The 13,192-nt window shown below is 34.1% G+C and overlaps 1 protein-coding gene across 1 annotated transcript; it reads left to right on the top strand.

Moving 5' to 3' along the window:
* Positions 1 to 2,428: 2,428 nt before the first annotated feature.
* Positions 2,429 to 11,617, top strand: LOC117109606. The gene is made up of 5 exons (XM_033251991.1): positions 2,429 to 2,540; positions 2,811 to 2,871; positions 4,728 to 5,270; positions 6,052 to 6,101; positions 9,889 to 11,617. Exons 2-5 carry the CDS (start codon positions 2,856 to 2,858, stop codon positions 11,392 to 11,394), a joined length of 2,115 nt encoding a protein of 704 aa, XP_033107882.1. The 5' UTR covers positions 2,429 to 2,540; positions 2,811 to 2,855; the 3' UTR covers positions 11,395 to 11,617.
* Positions 11,618 to 13,192: the final 1,575 nt, after the last annotated feature.

Raw genomic sequence — 13,192 nt, 5'->3', positions numbered from 1 at the left:
TATATATATAGCATGATGTAATCCACGTGTGTTCATATATATATAAATATATATATATATATATATATATATACTATTCTAAAGGGAGTTAAACTTGACTAGAGAAATCTTTTATTTTAACCTCCTATTACCATGTGTACTTGTTAAGTCTTTTTGTATATACTTTTGGAATTTGGCAATAAAAGTGAAATGAAATGAAATTTGTCAAAATAGAAATCCAGTTTAGCTTGGTTAAGAGAAAATCCACAACGAACAGATTTCTGCCCTTTAATCCTCCATAGTTCACTGCTTATAAACTCATCTTCCTTCTAAATTTCACTAAAATCATCTTTATTCTCACTTGGAAATCATTGATACAGCAGGCGCGGATTTAGACCTTAATTCGCACCCTTCGCCATGGCGAATGTTAGAGCAAGAGACATATAGTACACAAAGAAACGTCAAAAACAATACAGAAAGATTATAGGTTGTGCGATTGTGAATAAAGCTCTGGATCCTCTAACCAACGTCCATCCACAGCAGCAGCAACGATGAAGGAATGTGATGGTGACATTTTTCCTAATGTATCTGTGCTTCTAGACTGTGCTGCTTTAATCCCAGTGTGGTGCCCCTCCAATCCCGCTCCCTTTAAATTTGTCAAAATTATTTTTAAAAAAAAGAAAGAAATTTATATTCAAATTCAAATCATACATTTTTTTACCTCAGCCCCAACCATGGTGGGGCTGAGGTGTTATAGACCCTCAATCTGTGAATGTCTGTACTTTTCACCCTCTATTGCAAATTCCTAGACCTGCCACTCACTGACAGTGGCAGATTCAAGAAGGCCCAGTCCTGAACTTTTCAAAATAAAAAAAAATGGGGAAACAAAAAAATGATATTCAAATTGTATGCAAGTTCAATTTCGGTCATTTGGAGGCGCCATAATCATAAATTTTCTCCCTCAGCCCCAAGCACGGTGGGGCTGAGGTGATATCCCCTACATCTGTGAAAAGTCCCTACCTGGCCCCAGTCTTCAAATTCCTGTATCCACCACTGAAAACTGATGATATCCCCTACGTCTGTGAAAAGTCCCTACCTGGCCCCAGTCTTCAAATTCCTGTATCCACCACTGAAAACTGTTTAATACATGCATCTTGAGAAATCGATTAAATAAGGCCTCAAATTATAAAAATTGCCTGAGCTCCCCCTCCCTCGATCCTAGCAGGGTTTCCCCTAGGCGCGAACTCCCTCCCCCTCTAGAGCCATTTTGGTCCACTTTCCAAATTCGCACCCACCTAAACTCACATATAGTGGAGCTATAGAATAGCTGGAAAGCTTATAGGTCGCAGCTTAAAAATCATCATACTAAATAATATTCAGATAATGTATGCTATGTAGCACCATTAACACAATATACAAATAGATGCTAATAACAGTGCTCAAATAGGAACAAGATGTTACAATCGTATCAAGCATGACCTTCAACGAAAAGCTCTTTTTAATTCAGTTATATGAATAAAAGGGTCTCTGGCGAAATTAGAACCTGCAACCTCACTGTCAGACGAGTGAATTGTATTGTTTAATTGTAACAGTTGTTAATATTTACAGCTTCAGGGGCGGATCCAGCCCGGTAAGAAAGAGAGGAGGCGTGAATGTCCGTACTAAGTGAGAGTCACAGGAAGGAGCCCCTTGTAGGGGTGCAAGGGTAGATTCTCCCTTAAACCTCTAGCACCTTCATTAATTTGAGTTGATATTTAATTGATTTTTGTGTCTGCTGCCCTCAGGCAGTACGCACTTTGCTATCCTGGTCAATCCGGAAGCGTAAAGTTGACATTGTGAGCGCGAGTTGACATTCACAAAAGTGTGAAGAAAGAATCCGGAAGTGTAAAGTTGACATTATGTCACATTCGTGATGTGTGATATGACGTGATTTTACTACTCTACTACCTGTAAACTCGGTCGTGTGTGGTACGATGCATTGCTAAGCAATTCGTCATTATCTTTCAGGCACACAGTTCCGAAAGTTCATTTTGGTTGATATTGCGATTTCTATCTTTTCGAAATAAAAAGGTGGGAGAGTGCATGATTTGGTAAAGTTTTATATGAAATGGATCTTGATTAAGCTAAATAGATATTGACAACATATTATATTCCTTTAATTTAATTTATTTTATTTCATTTCATCCCCAACAGCACAACTTGCAGACCCAGGGAGGCACTTTTCACAGATAAGGGTCTAGACCAAATAGATACATAATTAAGAGTAGACCATAAAGGTCAATGAGTAGACTGAATACAAGGTAAATGTTCTTGTTTGTAAGTTGATTTATATTATAAAAAAGCAACCATGTAAACACAGTTAGCTAAGGGGGGGGGGGCATCAAAACCATTCTATTTCTCATTGACTTTTTTTAGCCAAGCATATAATAAACATAATAGCACTGAATGATTCAACACAAAAACCACCTAGTCACTTCACCAAAAATTAAACCAGGAAGAATCGTACATTCCAGAACAGAATACAAAATATCTCAAGCTATAACTGAAAGACAAATCTGGATGTAAGTATTTCATTTGTAATTAATATAGTTATTTATAGTAATATAGTTATATAGTTATCACTATCCATGTTTAAACTATACAGTATAATTCTGGCTAAAGTCCAGGATCTAAAACAAAGAGGAACTGAACTACGTAGACATGGTGTAAGATTAACTACTGTCTTTCATCATATTTAATGTTTTAGTGTGGATCAGCTACAATTCTGACATTTCACATTTAAAATATTTAGGATTTTGTTTAGGATATTAATTATTATAATTTTGTTTCAGGAATGAGTCAGAATAAAATCTAGCAGCTATAAAGTACATGACAACATGGCATTGAGTAAAGGTAAACAATATATTATAGTCATCTGTTACTTGTTTTTAAACTTTTTATTCTTGAATCTTTATAAAATATGTTTATCCTCCTTTCAAGGATTGACTGCATTGCAAAAGATATATTTCACTTAGGCCAATTTATGTACGAATTACTCTATAATAACATGCACTTTGTGCAAACAAACTACTCGTATATATGAAGAAATAAAGGAATGTAAATGTACCCAAAACTCAATTAGCCAAAAGAAAGTTCAATGTAAAACTAATAAATTAATAAGTTTTAGAATGAAACTAATTGTTCTAACAATGCTAGGTCCCTCATATTCAATACCATACAAAAAACTTACAATTACATTACTATTAAAAACAACACCAGAAGCACCCTCATAGTTACAAACGGTAGCACCAGAGAGTTGTTATAGTGACTGGAGATCCAACACTGTCCTCTAAACTGCGACCATAGCTTAAAGGCACAATAAACCCATTAAGAACAAACTAACCGCCAATTACGAAGGCTGTTTATGAGCGATAACAAGGCCTTTGATGTACTTTCGTACACACTGGCATCCACAGTGTAGCACCGTAGTGGGAGGTGAGGACATGCACGTCAAACCAAGAGTCTGGAGTTGCTCTAATAGTAAAACCCTGTGCAGTTCAAAGTTCATAGTTGAACCATTGTTCTTTGGATGCACTGTTGATTGCAATCTCGTGGTCTATATTTCAGCGAAAAAAGCAAAAGAATCCGAAAATTTTTCGTTTGTCCATACTCTAAGTATGCCTATCATTTATAATGTCTATAATTTCAGATGATTTGTAAGCAAGATTTAAACACTTTCCTAACGATGAAAACTGGTGTTATAGGTACGTCAACATAATGTTCGTACTCCTGGTACTCAAAGATAAGCTGTGTTCATGCATCGTATTAGGAAAAAAATCTGATTTTGAACTTGTTGGTTAGGCAGGTGGTGACGTCATTACATACCGTAAAATTTGTTAGGCCTATATTACATTTAATATCGTTGTTTCTCATAAATAAATGTATCTAGAAGAGATAGAAAAGCTGGAAGTGCGGAGCGTTTGCTAGGTGGGTAGTTTAAAATATAATTATAGGCCTAGTATTATTATGTCTCCTGATTCTTGTTTTTATTTAGTAGAGGCATTGGATTTTGTTTAAAAAATTGGTATTGTATCGTATCGGTGAACCTATGTTTCTACATGTTGGGATTCATGTCGAGTACCAACTACAGTAATAAAGTATTGAACAAACAAACATTCAACAACAGCAACAAGGACAACAGCAGCCATTTTTCGGAAATTCTATTTTTCGGTACTTTTACACAATTCGCATTGTGAAATAACTGAACACAAATGTTTAGTGTTAGTGCTGCAAATTGGATAAGCCGGAGCAAGCTTCATAGCTTATAAAGTAAGATTAGAAAATATGAGCCACTGAAACAAGCAACTCCCACCTTGTGAGATGAGAGATTGAACACGCTCACCCCAGGCTGGGCATATATTTTAGGCCTAGGCTACCTAGATACAAGACCTTACATTTCTATTTGAAAACACTTTTGTAAAGAAAAAGCACACAATTGTTAGGCTTATTTTCCATACACTTTGAATAAACAAATGAGCCTCTTCTGCTGGAAGATGCAGGCAAACTTGTGCGACCTTCAATGAGCTATCAACTGTGTGACGATCTCTGGTAGGATTATGTCATTATGAGAACTGAATGTGCAAAACAATTAGATTAACGGGCGTCCTAGGGGCCAGTCTGTAACATGGACAAAGAAGCCCAAGTTTGTTGGATCTACAGTTACTATATCAATTCCCTGGTAAACACCAATAAATATCAATTTATTGCAGAGGTTACTGATGAAAATTTCGGAAGTCTTAAGTTGGAAGTGTCAAAATGGTTTGACAAACGTAGATATGGAGTAAGCATGTTGAAAGTTTTGTACAGGGACCGTGTAAAAAATACTTCTGAACTTTATGGGTGTTCTAAAACAATGGACATCATTGAGTTACTGATTGGTGCTGGACATCTGACTCCAACCAATCTGACTATCCTCTATGAAACTATTAAGTTAACACAACAATTTGGTCTAGGACAGCTAATTAAAGATCGACATCCATCATTCCAAATACCAGAAGATATCAGGAATATTGCAATCGATAATTTTACACTTCATCGGCAAAGACTTGTAAATCTTGGAATGGCACTGTCTTTCTCTGAAATACAACACATCAGTGGACTGTATAGTGTTGCAGAGGAACATGCAGCAGACAGCTGGAGTTTGATTATGGATCTAGAACAAAGAATGAAGATTAGTGAAGGAGAGATGGAGTCATTCATTGAAAACATGAGGAAGATTAATTTCCCAAAGGCAGTAAAAGCTTTAACAGAAGGTATTATTAATTTAACGACTGATTAATACAATGATCCCAGGTGCCTTTAGTGTAAACATCACTAGCTTCTTCTTTAGTAAAGATTTTCTCAAAGCAAAAAGAAAAACATTGCTAATTCATTTTAGTCTGCATTGGTACTTCGGCTTAAGTCCATCACAGTAAGTTACCTACCAACACAACAACATTAACTGTGGGCTAAAACCTATCAACTAGTTGCAAAAAATCATTACCAATTGAAATGTCATAGGCAAGAAGAGGATTATAAATGCAATGAGTTCTTTTATTGCTAGCAATATAAGGAATTCAGCATAGGTGGTGATACTGTATGGTCCATTTTCTTAAAACGCGTAACTATTCTGGCAGCAGTATTCTGAATGCAAGTTAAGAGGTAGCTCGTATAATAATGAGTTACAATGATCGAGTTGTAAGAAGACAAATGAATGAATAAGTTGTTCAGATAAAGATACGGATAGAGATTAATTTTTATTGTCCAATAATTTGAAAATTACATTGCTCACTTGGTATACAATTATCTTCTTGAATACTTTAAATTAAACTCCCTTATCTCAGCTAGGTAAAATGAGAACTTGTAACGGTCCGTGTGCGCACCCATTGTCCAATTCACTGTTCAGTTGCATTGAATGGTAATCTCTTAGGAATAAATATTTTCATTCTTTAAACATGGCTGTCACAATCCACAGTTAGACAAGGCAGCCAATAGCAATACACACCAGACTGTCCAAATTATGTTTTTGATAATACCAAATATTCTTTTTCACAGTTGCAGATACAACACCAATCATGGATAAAGAGCGCACACATTCACCTACGGTAATTTATTTTTGTTTTACATTCTGACAGGATGTGTCAGTATAAATGAATTGATTACATTGTTATTATTATTATTATTACTTTTATTATGCCTATTTAAACTGACAGTTTATTACTGTGTCCGCCAGGAGATATCTGTTTTCAGTCGTGTAGGATTGTGTGTGTGTACCATTTTCGTGTTTTTTTTATTTGAATAATTTTAAAAATTGCTGCACATACAAAATTTAAAATAACAGGGAGTGTTAGGTATAACCCAATGAAGAAATTATTACAATTTGGTGACAGTCCGAAATAAGGGTGTGGATGTTAGAACCAATTAGAGAATTTTAGAGCAAATGTTCTGGACAAAATATTTTAAAAACTAATCAACTGATATGAATGACACTTTCGTGAAAGTTTAACCAAGTTTACAAGGAAGACATTACTAAGTGTTGGCGACAATCCAAATTTTAAGGTTCCAGAAAAACATGTCTTTAAGAATCCCTTTCCACAATATTGTTGTGTTTTGATGAAAAAATGTTTTAATCAACTGATCTGAATGAAACTTTAGTGAGAGTTTAACCAAGTTACAAGGAAGGAATTATGAAGTGTTGGTTTTATTGAAAGTGTTTAAATTTTGGTCACAATCCTAAGTAGGGTGTTGATGTGAGGACCATTTAAAAATACAAGTTTTCCGTATACCATAGACAGAAACAATAGCCATATGATGAATATTTAAATTAGTGCAATTACAGTAAAGGTGTACAGCACTTTATTACCCTGGGTTCCAGGCCCTAATTTTGAGTTACTCACTCTTTTTTGCACTTAGTGCATGCCATACCTAATTTCATTGACATCCCATACTCGATTTCTTTTCTTTAGGATTAGGGCCTGGGCAAACGATTCATGCATACGATTTCCCACAGCATGACTGATCACAATCACGTGATTGGCTTACTTCATACATGTTAATTAATCTTGTTAAATTTTCAAAATTGAAGATGCTGATGTCTCGACTAGGACAAGCTAACCAGGTCCCTTCTACCTACCTGCTTGAAACAGTTTAGTGTAGTCCTGGCCGTGATTTTTTTTTCCGTACGAAACATTTACATGAAACTCAACTCGGGCTGTCTCGGCTGAATCGACCTGAAAATCTCATTGCAGAATTAAGGAGGTCAAAAGGTCATCAACAGATAAACGTCTACAAAACAACTTCTGAGAGAACGTCGCTGTCAAATTTTTAAAAATACATTGATGTTACTATATGTTAATACCAATGGGTCGTTTAAAATGACATATAATATTTGATTAAGCTGCACGAGTAATGAAAAGTGTTATTTTAACTTGAGTTACATACTATGACAATTTTAATTTTTTAGTTAGGCCTTGGTTTTGCATAATTACCTAGGCCTACTAAGACGCTTTCTGGGAAAAGCACAAAGAGTAAGGAAAAGCGCGTTTTTCTTCATCATATGAAACAGGGTGACAGTTATTTTCAAATTAAGAGAAGAGCTGAGAATAGGCAGCTCTAAAATACTGGATGCCATAAGACCTGCCAAAATGGAAGAGCACCAAATGAATGTAAAAATTAATATTAGGCATAGTAATCAGCAGTTTCTTGATTACAAGGCTAGACCAAGTTAATTACATGTAATGCCGAAATGATTATTATTATTATTATTATTATTATTATTATTATTGTTATTATTATTATTGTTATTAATTATTATTACCTGTACGTTAAGGGGAACTTAGACAATGGAGGAATTAGAGAACAATTTTAAAAACGACATTAAGGGGAAGTACACAAAAGATATTCCCCTTGGGCTACTTATTATTTATAGGCCTAGTAAATAGTATCTGTAGATTCTTCATTGCAAGCCTTAGGCCAAGGTAATTAATGCTGAAATTATTATTATTATTATTATTATTACTATTATTATTATTATTATTATTATTATTATTATTAATTATTAATTATTATTACCTGTACCTTAAGGGGAACTTAGACAATGGAGGAATTAGAGAACAATTAAAAAAACGACGTTAAGTGAAAATAACACAAAAGATATTCCCTTGGGCGATTATTATTTATAGGCTTAGTAAATAGTACGGTATCTGTAGGTTCTTCATTACAAGGCTTAGGCCAAGGTAATTAATGCTGAAATGATTATTATTATTATTATTATTATTATTATTATTATTATTATTATTATTATTATTATTATTATTTAACATTAATTACATTACTATGATAGTTTGGACAAGTTCAATAACGCCGGAATGGTATATTATTTATTTAATAATATTTCTCTTATGCGCTCTATTTTTTATTTCATGCTTCAATTTTGTCCTATTTTTTCCCCAAAAAATTTCAGTCAATGTCAGTATGTTGGTGTCAGCCTATGACTATATGCCTAGTTTAAGGAGGGGCCTAGGTAAGATCTCAGCCTGTTAGGCCTCTTTCTCTCTAGCCTTTGGTATTACTGTACCTTACTACACTTTATAACAGGAGGTACTAGCTGTTGTTGTTGTAGATAATATACTAACATTTAATAACATCCAAGAAGGTCACAGTTAGTTACACACGTACATCCCATAAGTCCGTGAGATTTCATAGGCCTACCGTAGGTAAACATAGAAAGAGCAATACAGTAATAGTAAAACTCGAGCGTCACGACATTGCGAAGTGTCTGATCTTGTTCCTCGTATCGTACTCACTCGAGTCAATCCGAGATGGCCCAAGTGAAGTTTCATGTAAATGATTTGTACGGAAAAAAAATCGCGTCCTGGCCGGCTGAGAACGACTATAGAGTGAACGCGTAGTAGCTATACTTAAAGAACCTTACTCACCGCTATCTACTACACAGATTTAAGCCTTTAGAGATTGTTAAAAAAAGGTAGGCCTTTGTAAAGTAAGAACTAGTAGGCCACAGCCATCCTCCTGGAAGGTTAAAGTGTTGTTTTATTTGTAATGGTATGCCATCTAGTCTAAACTTCATTATTTTTGTCATTGCCAAATTAGTCGTACTACGGTCTATTATTTTAGGCCCGTTTTATTTGGGAGGACTATTTTTAGTCATGCCTAACTAGTCGACGCAAGTGACTCAGTTTTGTGGCTCTAAAAATATGAACATTTGATTGGTTGAAATTGTTTATTTCAGTTCGCCCATTTATCCAAATAGGAATATAAGATTACGTCATTCTTTTGGCATCCCAGTGCCTGCATTCAGTGATTTACAAGTCACTTATTCCGTCTCTAAATTAACTTTCTTGTTGGTGGCGCTGTCCAGAATGAGAAAAATAATAAATAATAAGAGACTTGTGGCATTTTATATCTACTAACTTTTTACCGGAACTGATTGGGATGATATTTAATGCATATTTAAATTTAAACATGCGACGCTAAAAACCAAAACAGCTATAAAAGTAAAACGTGTCAGTATGTTAAGCCAGAAGATGTAGGAATTGGCAGGTGTAAAACTGATACAATACTAAACTACAATGACTAAATGAAGTGATCATATCGATCATTTAAAGCAAAATGTCGCAGATCAGATATCTCAAAAACTAATTCATTTCTATGAGTATCTTTTCATTTGATGTTTCTGTTATTTTCTTATGATTTATGAATGAATGAATCTGCATTTTTAATAAGCTCTTTATATTATTTTAATTGTCATAAAAATTTAATACAGTATTACTCAATTTTTTAAATAACTATACTTGAATCAAGAAAAGAAGAAAATGTTATCATCCTGAAAGTGTGCTACATGAAATAATAAATAAATTTCTTTATAACCCACAGGGTTCTATCGATACAGTCACTAGTGATCATGATACATTAAAAGAGTCACTCAAGAAATTTAAAAATACTTTTAAAGCATTGGAGAAAGATGCGAATCAATGCAAAAAAAAATTACAGTATGATGTCTGGGCAGCTAATCAGGAAGCTGCAAAATTAGAACAACATAAAGATATGAGTTTGAGAAACATTGACAATCATATGCAAGAAATAGTCAAGAAAGTCAAGGAGAATGGAAAAAAACTGAAAAATGAAGTTGGAGCAATGTACGAAAAGAATAAAAATGTGTTAGACATTAAAATTATTGAACTGAATACTATAATATCTGATATAGATACAAAACTGAGTTTTCTCAATCAGTTATTAAAGGATGGTAAAGAAACAGCAATGCAGTCTAGTGAAACAGCAATTACATCACTGAAGGAAAGAATCAATGATTTGCCAAAATCTTTGCCAAATGATGGTAGACAAATTCATTTCTTCATAAACAAACAGCAAATGACTTTTTTGCAACAATGTGACATTGGGAATATAAAATATCTGAGGACAGCAGACTGCCTACAATTACAAGGGGTGGAATCTGTGATCCAAGATCAGACAATTGTAGTTAGAGTAATCAAAACAGAAGAATGCGAAATACATTCAAATCAACTGAAGGCAACCTGGACACATCCAACTGGAGAAACTAACATAACACAAGTTGAAGAAGATGACAATGGAGACTATATTTTGACTAAACAATGCACAACTCCAGGAGTTTGGAGATTAAATGTGTGTGCTGATGGTGAACCAATTAAACAGTCACCATTGATGTTTAATGTAGAAACAAAAGAATCAGCCAATGCTTATAAAGCATGCAAAAAGTATCATGTTAAAGATGTAGTTAAGTATGAAGATGATTGCTTTCTGGTTTCATGTGAGACAAATGAAATACTCAAATATAAGCAATCAGGAGAATATATTAGTAAGGTTACACTGCCATTAAGTGTGAAAGTTAACAAAATGTTCAAAATGAAGAATAGTAACATAGCATTCAGTGATCTGGGTAATAAATGCATCAAAATATGCAATATGGAAGGTCATGTGATTCAATCAATTGGTCAGGGAGAATTACGAGAGCCCAGTGTGATACATGTGGATGAGGCATCAAGTATTATGTATGTAGGAGATAGTATTACAGGTTGTTTGGGTGAGGCAACTGGTTATGTACTGATGTTCAACATTGTTAATGACAACATGATCAGGAAGTTCAATGGAGGTAAAATAAATGAAATCCTCGATATTTCACTCACAAGTCAAGGACATATTTTTTTAAAGGTGGAAATTAATGTAGGAAATGATGAATTAAAAGTATTAAACACAGACGGGACTTCTGTGAAATGTCTTAAAAGAGGTTCACAATTAAAACATAAAGTAAAAGTTGATGAGCATTACAAAATCATTCATAAATATCTCCCAATGGCAGATATACCAGTATTATTTGACAGAATAAAATGCTCCAGTTCTTAGTTAAAAAAATAAAATGTTAACAATTTGAAAGTATATTTGAGAAATAGCTTAACAGAGAGAAACAGCTGAAAAAAAGAAAACAAGAGAACAGAAGCTTCTTCACATTGTTGTAATATTTTGTAAATAGTAAACAACTTGACATAAAATATTTTTTTGGAATTTTGCAGCAACAAGTAACAATAATAATAATTGCAGTTGCTATTTTAATTTGTAAATTTTTAATAAAATGAGGCATGTTGTGGCGAAATGGTTAAGTTGTCGCACAGTCCAGTATTGAGTAAATGAGCTATAAAATATGGGAGCTCAAAAAATTGCCTAAAAATCCAAATTTTTTTTTCACTATAGATCAACAGTTTAATGTCTTATTAATCATGTAGCAAAGTATTAGTTCTGGAAGTGGCTAACAAATTGTTTATTTAACGTTATTTTTCATAGTTAATTCTATTAAACAATGTATGCACAAATAACTTTGAAAGGCAATTACTCAAAATGTTTATCCTGGTTCACGTCAAACTTTTATCTAAATATAGATCCACTTAACTAGTTAAAAGTTTGACGTGAACCACTCAATTATAGCTAGATAAAGGCTTAAGTCACTTACAGTTAAGTGACTTAACTTTACTAGAATAACGGTAAATTAACTTGCTTGATTACAAGGACACGATTACGTAACGTAGGCATCAGCCAGCGTTGTTGTGCTGTACAACCATTATCATCATCTGGCTGGCAACAACGTACTCCAACAATGCTAACAACAGCAGAATAGTAGTCTCATTAGTCTGGTTTTCAGAAATTATTTGTAATATTATGGGTAAAAAACCAACAAACGTCCTTTTTTTGCCCTTTGCATCATCAACCAAGTAGTAACGTCAAAAAGTCTGATTGCGTAAGTTTTCCAAAGTGATAATGTATATTATTCTTATTAATAAAATCAGATTTGTTGTATTTATTTATTTATTGACAATTCAATCTTTTCCATTTCCGCTATAATAGTCACTATTAATTCAGTTTCAACGAACTACCAACAACAACCAGTTGTTAAAAATAAGAGCACATGTTTACGATGACGAAATAAAAAAGTGTGTTGAAGTCAGCAACTAATTTGACACCGCGAAGCTAGATTTTCGCGAAGTGCATGTAAACAACACAATTGAGCGATCTAAAAACTACAAAACAGGACAGAAAGGTCCATAAAGTATACAGACGTAATATTTTGTTAAATGGAAGAATGCTAGCTAGCGATTAAAATAATTTGTTTTTTATCGAAGGTAAATGTAGCTAGGGCCTAGAGAATCTACTACTTAGATTGTGGTAGAACACGCTGCTGCACTGTCGGTTGGTTCATACTGGTTGGCTAGGTTAGGTAGTGGAAACTCACACCTTCTCTACAGTAGATTACAATTTTTTTAACGAATACCACTTGGTACTAGCGGTTCGTAAAATACAGTAGATGTTTTATTAAACAAGCCTTTCCACCATGTGACGTCGACGGCCTGAAACTGGCTGGCTGTTTATCTGGCTCTAACTTGGCATCGAACGCAATTAGGGGATTATCGTATCATGTTTCAAGACGGGTATATCTAGATAAAGTTCGACGTGAACCACGCTTAAGAGTACTGTACCTTCACTCTCCAATAACTTAGGCTTAAAATGTCCAATTTGAATGAATGACCTCTCATTTTAAAGATCACATACTCAGGTATCTGAAAATACCAATAACTTGAATTTCAATTTTTGCTACAACTTAGCCATTTTGCCACAACATGCCTCAAATGTGTAACTCAAATTGCTGTAGTTC

This window comes from Anneissia japonica, unplaced genomic scaffold, assembly GCF_011630105.1.
Source record: "Anneissia japonica isolate Jap-2015-1 unplaced genomic scaffold, ASM1163010v1 scaffold1511_len2985839_cov193, whole genome shotgun sequence".
NCBI classification, from domain to species: domain Eukaryota; kingdom Metazoa; phylum Echinodermata; class Crinoidea; order Comatulida; family Comatulidae; genus Anneissia; species Anneissia japonica.
Note: the sequence above shows the minus strand (reverse complement) of the source record. Positions and strands in the feature narration are given on the sequence as shown.

Coding starts and splice junctions, on each gene's coding strand:
- LOC117109606 (XM_033251991.1), top strand. Junction 5,271..6,051: donor AGTAAAAGCTTTAACAGAAG/GTATTATTAATT, acceptor TCTTTTTCACAG/TTGCAGATACAACACCAATC. Junction 6,102..9,888: donor AGCGCACACATTCACCTACG/GTAATTTATTTT, acceptor TATAACCCACAG/GGTTCTATCGATACAGTCAC.